General features: G+C 38.0%; 1 protein-coding gene across 1 annotated transcript in view; it reads right to left on the bottom strand.

Moving 5' to 3' along the window:
• RCL1 (RNA terminal phosphate cyclase like 1) overlaps positions 1-13,420 on the bottom strand; it is a 61,840-nt gene that overhangs the window by 35,732 nt on the left and 12,688 nt on the right. The window contains exon 2 of the mRNA XM_032291050.1: positions 1,016-1,087. Within this exon, the coding sequence (XP_032146941.1) occupies positions 1,016-1,087 (72 nt within the window). The remainder of the gene's footprint in view (positions 1-1,015; positions 1,088-13,420) is intronic.

Here is a 13,420-nt window from a genome sequence, read left to right as displayed (position 1 = left end):
GGGAAAAGGTCAGAGATTCCTTTGTGGAATGTGTGTGAAAAGGTAGAGTGTTAATGGAGTCAGCCAAAGGATGTTTGCCACAGTCTTCCACACAATGTAAACACAAATTTCTAATAGAAAAAATAAAAGCTAGAAGCAACCTAAATGTTTATCAATGGGGAGCAGTTAAATAAATTATTACGCATCCATACACTGGAATACTATACTACAACCCACAGAAATATTGAGGAAGGCTTGCATGTGCTGGCAGGGAAAGTTCTCTGAGACATTTGTGCTAGAAAAAAAAAAAATGCTGGCTGAAAAACAGTAAGACAAGCATGACCCTGTTGATGGTCTGAATTATGCAAATGTCCATGTGACAGCGGCTACCCCTGGAGTAGGAATGGAAGAGGAAAGAGGTGAAGGGACAGTCACATATTTTGCATAAACTTGTGTAAATTTATTTTCACAAACAAAATTTTAAAATAAAATAGAATTCAGCACATAAATTACCTCACAGAGTTGGCTGAAATAATTTAATGTAAAAACATAAGTAAATGAACTTTGGAAAGTTTAATGTAAATATTACGTATAAAATAAAAGAGGAGACAATTGTTTATTGGATCTGAAATTTTCAGTTTTCTAACTTCCTTAAATCAAATGTATGCTCCTGAAATTGGGAGACTTCATGTACATCTCTGGAAAATCATATCACAGACAGGTAACTGGGTCTTTCCATCTGACCACAGTATTTTTTAAAATTATCTAGAATAATATGCTTTTATTATAATCTATATTCACAGCTTCATCATGTAACTCCAAAGTCATATGATGAGCTCCTCATATAAGTCCCTCCAAAATTTCAATTTAATGGTGATTGATATAACACAAAGTGATTAGTAAGTTTTAAACACAATCTTTATACCATTATGGATAAGCAGAGACTGACTAGGAAAAAAAAGAAAAGAAAAAAAGAGTGAGAAACAGGAATGCTTTAGCACATGTAGATGCTTTCAGGAATAGAAAAGGAGCTTACCTGTTTGGTTTATTTCAATTCGAGAACCATTTGTTATTTTGTCCAACAGCCTTATGAAGCTAGCTTCAAAATCTGTGAAGAAAAAAAAAGTCTGTGAAGAAAAGAGAAGACAGACTGGCCTCATGTCAGGTCGACATTTCCAGAGCACACGCCTGATGCAGGTACTGTGGTACACAGGTTACTTCCTGCGTTACACCTGGCTTTCCTAAAGGACGGGGTAGGTTCATGGGTTGAGGAACTAAGGCAGTTGAAAAGCACTGACTGCTACATATACATTTAGTAGAACTTAAACAATTCAGCTTTCACATTGCACAAAAAAATAGCAGCTCTACCAGCAATCTAATGAGATATTAATTTTGGTAGCATAAAACTCAAGACCTATTCTTCTGAACTCAGGAGGGCATGACAAATAACAGAACAGAAAGTAGGGAACAGTTTTAAAGTCAAATTCTTCCCTGCTCCAGAATGCCTGGAAAGAAAGATTAAATTAAGGACCACCTGTCAGTCTCAGAGAGAGTAGGAGATCACTATCTCTGCCTTTCAGCAAAGTGTCCCTCCCTTTTCCCTTCCTCTACCATCTTACTGATTTATACCTAACTAACTAGTTGTTTTTTATTTCATTAAAAGGGTGTTTGAATGTTCAGTATTACTGCCACCTTTTTATAATGCATGAGAAAAGACTGAAAAAAAAAAAAAAGGCCAAATGTTAACAAATGTTTTTTACTTAATGACTGGATTTTACATAAATTTTATATTAAATATTTATTTATTTTTAAGAGACAGGGTCTCACTTTGTTGCCCGAACTGGAGTACAGTGGCATGATCACAGCTCACTGTAACCTGGAACTCCTGCCCTCAAAGGAGTCTCCTGCTTCAGCCTCCCAAGTAGCTGGGATTACAGGTGTGCACCACCACACCCAGCTAATTTCTTCATTTTTGTAGAGATGGGGTTTCATTATATTGACCAGGTTGGTCTTGAACTCCTGGCCTCAAGCAATCCTCCCACTTTAGCCTCCCAAAGTGCTAGGATTACAGTCATGGGCCACCACGCCTGGGCAAACGCTGGTCATTCTTTAAAAGAGAAAGAGAGGGGGATGGGAGAAAAGAAAGGGAAAGGAAGAAAGAATAGATTTTAAATGTAAGATTATGGGAGGAGGAGTGAAGAGTCAGACAGAGGAGAATCCTCTAGCCATCCCCTCAGCTAATCTTACACACACACACATACACCCCCCTTAGTTTTAACTTCCTGCCCATGAACAAGGACAGAAAGACTAACTCTTCTGCCACTGAAGGCATTGTGATTGCCTGAAACTTTTAGGCAATTCTCACTCCTGTAATAAACCAGCAGAGTTTATGGACACAGAGTCCAGTAATCACCTAAACTGATCGCAAAGGGTGAGTGAATTGACTAAGCAATTCCCATCCACCTAGTCTGTTACCCCTAACTCTTGTCGTAATAGATTCTGCAATTTGTACAAAGAGCATTGGGCTAGAAATCAGAGAAACTCCATTAAATCCTCAAACAAATAACAATGGTTAATAACAGCTGCTGTGTGTTGAATGCTTACTTTACACCAGATATTCTTTCATTTAATCCTCATGTCCCTGAGGCACTGTCATTCCCATTTGCTATGGTTTGAATGTTCCCTCCAAAACTCATGTTGAAACTTAATTGTCATTGTGACTATATTAAGAGATGGAAGCATTAAAAGGTAATTAAGCCACAAGGGCTCTGCCCTCATGAATAGATTAATGTCCATTACACAGGAATGGGTTTATTATTACAACACAAGAGTGGGCTGAGTCCAGGCGGGGGTGCAGAGGTGTGTATCTGTATTCCCAGCCACTCAGGAGGCTGAGGTGGGAGGATCACTTGTGACCAGGAATTGAAAGCCAGCCTGGACAACATAGCGAGATGCTCATCTCTGGGGAAAAATAAGAGTCCAGCTCTCTCAGTCACTCTCACTCTCCCTTTCTTGCCCTTCCACTTTCTGTCATGGGAAACTGCAACAAGAGGGTCCCTGCCAGAACTAGCACCTTGATATTGGATTTCCTGGCTTCCAGACTGTGATAAATTTCTTTTCTTTTATAAATTACCCAGTCTGTGCCTGTGACATTTTTATAGCAACACAAAATGGATTAAGATGCCATTTTACAGAAGACTAAGATCCAAGAATGCCAACTAGATTGCCCTAGTCAAATGACACTGAGACCCAAGAATGCCAAACGGACTACCCTGATCATATAACCAGCAAGTAGCAAAGCCAGGATTTGAGTCCAAGTCTGTCATTCTCCAAACTCCATGCTCTCAATCTTTAAGAAATGAGATCTCACTATGTTGCCCAGGCTGGTTTCAAACTCCTGGCTTCAAGTGATACTCCTGCCTCAACCTCACAAACGCTGGGATTATAGACATAAGTTACTGCATACAATCTAAAGGTTCCAAACTGAGCCACACCATGACACTAGTTGGCCTCTGTTCAGTTTAATTCCTTGCAGCCAACCTCTTCCTCTAGAAAATCATGGTACCTTCGACTACAGGCAGGGAGTGACCTCTTGAAGGATCTTATAGTTAATTTAATGGATCCCTAATGAACATTTAAAAAAAAAAAATTGGAGCTGAATAAATTGTTTTACATATATGTACATGTGTAATAGGTTGTGATGTCAATAGCATCATAGGAGTTTGAAAGTATCTGAACGATGGAACTGAACTAGAAATTATTTCTATGGTCTTTTTCTATAGAACCTGATTTTAACATTCTTTACAAATCAGGCACAATCTCTACCACAATGCACTTTCTAGTTTGGTTTTTAGAAAACCTAAGGTACCCTGCAGAAAAAAAAAAAAAGCCCTTGATTTGTTCAAACTTTCTAGGTGTCTAAATGGGGGAGAGGAACAAGTATCTACAAATAATGTCGAAGATTAAACTCCACAGATTTTACAAATTAGAAAAGAAAAAAGGAAGAAACCATGACATTAGTTTTTAGGTTTTGTTTGTATTTTGCAATCCACAGGAACTCTCACACACACAAACAACACCAGAAATGCCCAGCAGAACAAGAGTAGAAAGAGAATAGGCATAAAGAGAACTCCAAGCAGGATCATCCGTGATCACGCAGACAGGTGCTTCAGAAGCAGCACTTCAAGGAACCAGACTCAGAGCTAGTTCCGGAGCCCTGGCAACACTGAAGATAAGACTCCATCACCTGGTCCAAGAAAGATCTCAAGTGCCCAAACTTTACTAGGCCCACCTGTGTAGAATTCCTTGCCCATTCACCTCTCACACACCCTTTCTGACTCCTCTTCTTCAAGACTGTTCCTCGGGCTACAAAATGTCAGGTATCTAAAAACATTAGGGGAAAAGCTCCAAAAACAAGCAAAATTTTACTACCCTGTTTATGAATACATAATTAGATTATAAAACTACAAAGAGAATCAAAGTCAATGCTATAATGGTCAGGATAGCAGCTACCACTAGGGGCGTGAAGGAGTTACAAAAGGTTAAAAGGTGATGTCGGCAAAGTTTTTATTTCTTTATGTGGATGGAGGTCACACAGATGTTCATTTTATGATCGCTTATGCACAACTTTTACATTTTATGCATTTTATTTGTACAAATTTAGTGGGTGCAAGTGCAGTTTTGTTACATGGATATATTGAGTAGTGGTAAAGTCTGTGTTTTTAATGTACCATCACCGGATAGTGCACATTGAACCCATCAAGTAATTTCTCATACCCCTACCTTTCCAACTCTCCAGTGTCTATTATTCCACACTCTTATGTCCACGTGTACACATTATTTGCCTCCCTTATGCACTTTTATGTTCTTACATTTCACGTTTTAAACAAAATTTTCACTCTTGGGACCATCAACCTCAGGATTACTTAAATATCACTTCCTATGTCTTATCCCCATGCTTTTTATCCCTGGAATAAGTGAGATCATCATTTCTGTGAAGTGTCTGTCTGTGTGTCCTGTAAGACAGTGGCAATCATCAGTCTGACCCCATCCCTCACTAAAAAAGGCAAAAGCCTATCTTAAACAAGAGGAGCAGGGGAATAATACAATTTAAAAATCACTTTAAAAACAAAGAGCAATTTTCCATAAATACAGTTTCAATTCATGCTCGTAATCCCAGCATTTTGGGAGGCCAAGGTGGGCGGATCACCTGAGGTCACAATTTCAAGACTAGACTGGCCAACATGGTGAAACCTCTACTAAAAATACAAAATTAGCCGGGCGTGGCGGTGTACACCCGTAATCCCAGCTACATGGGAGGCTGAGGCAGGAGAATCACTTGAACCCAGGAGACGCAGGTTGCAGTGAGCCAGGATCATGCCGTTGCACTCCAGCCTGGGCAAAAACAGTGAAACTCTGTCTCAAAAAAACAAGGTATTCTAACTCAAAGGTCTACAAATACTGGGCTGGTTAAGTAAGTTATAGCATATCTATATATCAGAATATTCTGTAGCTTTATAATTAATGAAGATGTTTTTACATACTGATATGAGTCATTGCTAAGATATACTGAGTGAAAAGAAGATGCAGATGACCATTTCTGTGGAAAAAGAACAAGTATACACATATGTATATATATTTGCTTATTTATGAAAAAAAAAAAAAGAATAAACTAGTAATGTTCTTTGCTTCAAAGATTCTCTAAACCAGCAGTCTCCAACCTTTTGGAACCAGACCAGTTTCGCAGATCAGATCAGTGACAGGACTGGATTCTCACAGGACCGTGAACTCTATTGTGAATTACACATGCGAGGGATCAAGGCTACTGGCTCCTTATGAGATTCTAATGCCTCATGATCTGAGGTGGAACAGTTTCCTCCTGAAACCATTCCCTCAACCCTGCCCTGTCCAGGGTTGAGGACCCCTGCTCTATAAACCCTTTCATTCCCTTTGAATTTTGTGTCATGTGCATATTTCTTAAAATACATAAAATTTATATTTAAAGAAAACACAAAGGTACTGCAACACGATTTAAATAGCCAACAAAACTGCTTTCTTTCATTAAATGGTCTATGATAATAGATCTTTATAACAATATGTACCCATTAGAAATGTTTTTAAAAGAATTGTTTATACAGGGAAAAGTTTAAAAGTAATATATATAATGTAATTTCAACTTTTTTTTTTTTTTTTGAGACAGAGTCTCACTCTGTTGCCTAGGCTGGAGTGCACTGGCAAGATATCGGCTCACTGCAACCTCCACCTCCAGGGTTCAAGTGATTTTCCTCCCTCAGCCTCCCAAGCAGCCAGGACTACAGGCACACACCACTACCCCCAGCTAAAGTATTTTTAGTAGAGACACGGTTTCACCATGTTGGCCAGGACAGTCTTGATCTCCTGATCTCCTGATCTCATGATCCACCTGCCTCAGCTTCCCCAAGTGCTAGGATTACAGGCGTGAGCCACTGCACCTGGCCCACTTTCAATTTCTTTAGCAAATAACTGGAAGACAAGACAGTGAACTGTTAACATGCAAAATTAGGAGTCATTACTTTTCTCATTAAATCCAAAGAGGCAGACATTACAAACACATAACTCAATTCTCGGAATAAATTAAGAGATCCACTCACTTGAAAATATGTATGTTTGTTTATATGTGCATTATTCTACAAAATGTGATAAATAAAAAATATTTTAATACAACGAACCATACATCTTTCCTAAATTATACTGAAATCAAGAAAAAAATCACAGAACATAATGTCTTATATAGAAATAAAAATTTCACAAAAATATATGGAACTCTACCAAAAAAAATTTCACTTTAAAAATCTTAGAAATCAGGCCAGGTGCAGTGGGCTCATGCCTATGATCCGAGCACTTTGGGTGGCTGAGGCAGGTGGATCCCCTGAGGTCAGGAGTTCAAGACCAGCCTGACCAACATGGTGAAACCCCATCTCTACTAAAAATACAAAAATTAGCTGGGCATGGTGGCAGGTGATTGTAATCTCAGTAAGTTGGGAGGCTGAGTCAGGAGAATCACTTGAGCCCAGGAAGTGGAGGTTGCAGTGAGTTAAGATCGTGCCATTGCACTCCAGCCTGAGCAACAAAATTGAAACTCTGTCTCAAAAAAACACCTTAGAAATCCAGAAAAGGAAAAGCAAGAGCAAAATGAACTGAGAGTTTAGAAATGAAACAAAATTACAAGCCAAACAATAAAGAACAATGATAATTTCAAAAGAAGAGAAAAAGAAAATCAAAAATAAAGCTGGGTGTGGTGGCTCACACCTGTAATCCCAGAACTTTGGAAGGCTGAGGTGGGTGGGATCACTTGAGCCCAGGTGTTCGAGACCAGCATGGGCAACATGACAGAAGTCTGTCTCTACAAAAAAAAACACAAAAATTAGCCAGGCATGGTGGCACACAGCTGTAGTCCCAGTCCCAGCTACTCAGTGGGGCAGGGTGCCAGGGGGAGCTGAGGCAGGAAAAGCCCTTGATCCCAAGAGGTTGAGGCCACAGTGAGCCGTGATGGCGCCACTGCACTGCAGCCTGGATGATAGAGTGAGACCCTGCCTCAAAAAAGAAACAAAAAACGTTAAAAAAAAAATCAAGCTAATTCACTGAGACCATACAACACAAATCAGCCACTTTATTTATTTGTAAAAGAAAATAAGACATGAATCAATAAAACCAAAAAGAAAAATTATGTAATTAATAAAAAAGATTAACAGCTTTTATGGTAAACGATTCTCCATTACTTACCAATATATTTGGAATTAAAACAGGAAGCTATGTAAAAAATGACAAACCAAAATGAATAAAAAAGACACAAAAGGACCTAAAAAGACAATGAAAATTTTTTTCAAATAATAAACAGAAAAGGGCAATGATAAAGTCACTGGAAATTTTTTTCCCTAACACTCAAAGAAAAAAATTATTCTTATATTACCCAAAGTACAAAAAAGAATGTGTAAAGATAGCTATTTTAGTATAGTTAGGAACATCGCTTAAAAAAATCTGAATTACAAGCTAATCTCATTTAATGAGAACAGATGAAAAATCTTAACCAACATCTCAGAAATGATGTTATTCTTTAAACTACATGTTTTTAAAATTACCATTGTGATTAAGAAAGGCGCATCCCAAAAAGGGCTGCAGATAAAGCATGAGGAAAATGAAAACATTAATTAAATATAATATTAAATATATAAACGGGATAAACTCAACTAACTGGCTTAATTATTCCAGAAAAAGTACCTGATAAAATTTGGTATCTATTTTTCAGTAAAATTCTGTTTTAAAAAGAACAAATGAGTTTGTTAAACATAACACAGAGTTTGTATTTTAAAACAAAAGGCTTTAAACTTCAAGGAGAATGTCTTCATGGTCTTGGTATAGGCAAAATTTCTTCAATAGGACAGAGCAAGATTTATAAATTGGATATTAAAACTATGAGCTATTGTTTATTAAAAGACTACACTGAGATTGTCAAAAGACAAGTCACAGAATGGAACAAGATATGTGCAATCCTTTGTATATATGCAGAATATACAAATGAATCAACAAATAAATAAGAAAAAGAAAAATGAGCAAAAGTTCTGAATGGAGACTTCATAAAACAGGATATCCAACTGACCAATACATCAAAGAAAAGGTGCTCAGATCAAGATGGCGGACTAGAAATCCCTCACAAAGACAGCCAAAACAACAAATAAACAACTATAATTTAACACAAATAACTGAGGAGGGGTGCCAGAATGTATCAGAAGTTTATTTAAAAAACTTGAGACGGCCACATAGAGAACAGAAGGAAATGCCAAGGTTCTATCTCCCCAATCCCCAACCAGGATCAGTGGGGAACCAAAAGGAGAAACCTTAAAGACCAAGAGAGAATGAGATGACATATTCTCCCTGCTACAAAGAGGTAAGGAAGAGGATCCTAGCAATCCCTATCAACACCTTGGACACTTACAGACCTTGCCACTGAGGAACCGTGCAGTCCTCACAGGCCTAAGGCTGCTTGGAGTATACATAGCTGTGCTCCCCAAAGAGAAGGAGTAAACACTGTGCCCAACTCCCTGTGGCCTGCACACCCCCATCTTTGAATTAGAACTATGGCTGGAGTGTGTCTTACTCCAGGAGCAAGTAGCAAAACCTCCCCCTTTTCCCTGAGGATAAGCCACCACTCAGACACCCTAGACTAGTGGCCCAACTTCCTCAAGCCAAGCTTCAAGTGGCTACTGTACCTTTCAGCATGATGCCACTCCACCTACCCCTACCCCCACCCCATTGGGCCAGATCTGATGCTTCCTGCGTAAATTTTTTCATTTACAATATGTTAAAAAACAAAAATTCAACAAAGGATTACAAATCATTTTTTAAAAATATACAGAACTCCTGTAGCTTAAGACTTCAATGAATGAAATAAATATAATAGAATTTAAATGGCAGACATGATCAAGCATAAGACACAAATCTCTGAACTTGAGGAGATGTCTTTTGAAATTACCTTCCCAAAGAAATGAGAATGAAAAAGAGTGAAGAACACCTACAACACTTACAGGAAAACAAATGTTCATGTTATGAAAGCTCCAGGAGGAGGAAAAAAGAGGAAGCACAGAAACCCTACCAAATGAAATAGCTGAAAAGCTCCCAAGTTTGGAAAGAGGTATGAGCGCGCGCGCGCGCGCGCGCGCACACACACACACACACACACACACACACACACACACACACACACAATGGAATTCTCTTTAGCCATAAAAAAGAATGAAGTTCTGACAGCAACATGAAGGGGCTTTCAGAGGACATTATGTTAAGTAAAAAAAGCCAGACACAGAAGGATGAATACCATATATCTCGTGGAAGCCAAAAAACATTGATCCCACAGAAAGTAGAGGATAGAACAGTGGTTACTAGAGGCAGGGAAAGGGAGGCAAGAAGGGAGGCTAGCCAACGGCTGGTTAACAGATACAAAAACACAGGTAGATAGGAGAAATTCACTGAACTGGTTTCAAGTGATCTGCCTGCCTCAGCCTCCCAGCTGCACGGGAGGCCGAGGCAGGGGAATCACTTGAACCTGAAAGGCAGAGATTGCAGTGAGCCAAGATCAGGCCACTGCACTCAACCTGGTGACAGAGTGAGACTCCGTCTCAAAAAAAAAAGTGGCAGGATGCAGTGGCTTGGCCTGTAATCCTAGTGCTTTGGGAGGCCAAGGCAGGCAGATCACTTGAAACCAGGAGTTTAGGACCAGCCTGGCCAACAAGGTGAAACCCTGTCTCTACCAAAAATACAAAGAATTAGCCATGTGTGGTGGTGCACGTCTGTAATTCCAGCTACTCAGGAGGCTGAGGCATGAGAATCGTTTGATTCCAGGAGGCTGAGGTTGCAGTGAGGCAAGATCGCACTAGTGCACTGCAGCCAGGTGACAGAGCAAGACTCCATCTCAAAAACACATAAAAAAACAAAAAGCAAAGAAAAAACCCAATCACATCTCTAGCTTCATGATACAGAAATGCCATTAAAGGTGTCTCTAGAAAAAAAGTAAAAGAAGATATCAAGATGGGGAAGAAATATCAATTAAGGGAAAGGGTATCTTGCCAGTTAATGAAGAGAATTTCACGTATTTTGATTTGATCTCACATTCCATTTTTTTCTGTTTTAAAAAGCATAATCGCCAAGCAATTTCACTTCTACAATTCTTTCCTACGGAAATAGAAGAATGCCAGGATATATGTAAGAAAATTTTACTGCTGCCTTATTTAATGACAAACACTGAAGATTACTAAGTATAGCTAAGGAAATGGCTAAATAAATTGGTATGTCTGTATTATGGAACACTCTGTAGCCATTTAAAAAAATAATAATGTTAGGAAGCTCATGTGCTGCCATGGAATAATGATAACATTCTTGTGCTTTAAAAAAAAAAAAAAGTGTACAGAGAGAACGGTCTGGAAGACTGCATCTTAGGAATATGATTGGTAAGCGACACAGTAAGAATTAACTAGCCAGAGGCAATAAGAGATGTAACCTGCACGGACTACTTTCAGTTTTGAATCATTAAGAGTTGCTTCCCCGATCACACATGTATTACTTTTATAATATAAAAATGAAATCAAAAACTTTTTTGTCCTGTATCTTCACATTTTTCTAGATATGATGCTTGGCTTATATGAAAACCTAGGTTGCCCTTGATTGTGATAATTTTCACAATCAAGAGCAATCTAATTCTCTGATTTAGGCTGTTTTTACTGCCTTTCAAGTATCTTATCTGAATTCTTCAATACTAGTCCTCATGAACACATTGGAAGAAAGTAATCGCTCTCTACACCTATTTCACTAGAGCATTTCTTCCACCCTAAAAAACTACTAAACGGTGGCTCACATACATAATCCCAGCACTTTGGGAGGCCAAGGCAAGTGGATCACTTGAGCTCAGGAGTTCCGAGACCAGCCTGGGCAACATGGCGAAACCCTGTTTCTATAAAAAATACAAGAACTGGCCAGGAGTAGTGGTGCACACCTGTAGTTCCAGCCAGTTGGAAGGCTGAGGTGGGAGGATTGCTTGAGCCCAAGACGCAGAGGCTGCAATGAGCAGAGATCACATCATTGCACTTCAGCCTGGATGAAAGAGGGAGATCCTGTCTTAAAAAAATAAAAAATACTAGACACATTATATAATAAAAGAGTCAGTGTAACACAAAGAGTCCATATAGCACTGGGAGGATATAGCAATCCAAAATGTATCAAACAACAAAGCTGTAAAATATGCAAAGAAAAATCACTATAAATGAATGAGAAAGATAAATCCATAATTATTATCAGAGACCCCACTCTCAATAATCAAAAGAACTAGGCCGAAAAATCAGCAAGGACAAAGAAGAACTCAGCACCACCACAAACCTATAAAATCTAATCAACATTTATACAGCACTTCACCCAACAAGAGAACATATATTTGTTCTAAGGTCAATAGCAGAAAATACCCAAACACATGGAAACTAAACAACACACTTATAAATGACCTATTGGTCAAAGAGTAAGTTTCAAAGGAAATAAAAATTACATTGAACTAAATGAAAATTAAAATGAAATACACCAAAATTTATGGGATACAACTAAGGCAATGTTTAGACAAAAATGTAATTGCTTTAAATGCATACGCTAGGAAACAGAAAAAGTTCCCAATAATCTAAGCTCCACCTCAAACACTTAGCAAAATAAACTCAAAGCAAGTGAAGGAAGGAAATAATAAAAAGCATAAATAAATAAAATTGAAAACAGGAAAGCAGGAAAGAAAAATCAGTAAAACAAAGAATGGATCTTTAACGAGATCAGTAAAATTGACAAACCTCTAGCAAGACTGCCCAAAAAGGCAAGGACACACACACACACACACACACACACACACACACCCCACACCACACACAATTAGCAACAACGGGAATGCAATAGGAGATATCACTACAGATCCTGCAGACATCAAATGGATAATAAGGAAATGCTGTAAACTCTACATTTATTAATTCAGCAAGTTAGATGAAACGGGCCACTTCTTCAAAAAACACAAACTACCACAACTTACACATACAAAACACATCACTTGAATAGCCCTATAAATATTCAGGAAATGAAATGCATAATCTAAAAACTCCCAAAAAAGAAATCTCTAGGCCCATATGATTTCATTGTAAAATTCTGCCAAACATTTAAAGAATTAAAAACAATTCTATATAATCTCTTTCAGAAAACAGGAAAATTTCCAACTGATTTTAAAGTAATGCTACCCTGATACCAAAACCAGACCAAAGCGACAAAAAAACTACAGACCAATATTGCTCATGAACATACAAACAAAAATCCTTAACAAAATATTAGCAAATAAAATGCAGCAATATATATATTTTAAAAAGATCAAGTAGAAACTATTCTAGGAATACAAGGCTGGTTCAATATTTAAATATCAATCAAGGCAATGCACCATATTTATAGGCTGAAGAAGAAAAATCACATGGTCACATCAATTGGTACAGAAAAGCACTGGACGAAATACAATACTCATTCACTGTTTAAAAAAAAAAAACTTAGAAAAACTGTAATAAGATTACTTTCTCAACTTGATTTTTTATATCTACGTAAAATATATAGCTTTCCCCCTAAGTTAAGGAACAAGGTAAGGATGTTCCTTCTCATCCATTTTACTTAATATAGTGCCAGAAATTCTAGCCAGTGTAATAAAGCAGAAGGAAATAAATGGCATACATATCAAAATGAAGAAATCAAACTGTTACTATCTGTAGACAACATGACTAGCTACACAGAAAATAAATTCCAAGGAAATGATAAGGAAAAAACCTCTTAAATAAATTTAGCAATGTTGGAAGATATACTCATACACACACACACACACACACACACACACACACACACACACACACACACA

Source organism: Sapajus apella, unplaced genomic scaffold, assembly GCF_009761245.1.
Source record: "Sapajus apella isolate SASKATOON/1434 unplaced genomic scaffold, GSC_monkey_1.0 scaffold24, whole genome shotgun sequence".
Taxonomy (NCBI): domain Eukaryota; kingdom Metazoa; phylum Chordata; class Mammalia; order Primates; family Cebidae; genus Sapajus; species Sapajus apella.
Note: the sequence above shows the minus strand (reverse complement) of the source record. Positions and strands in the feature narration are given on the sequence as shown.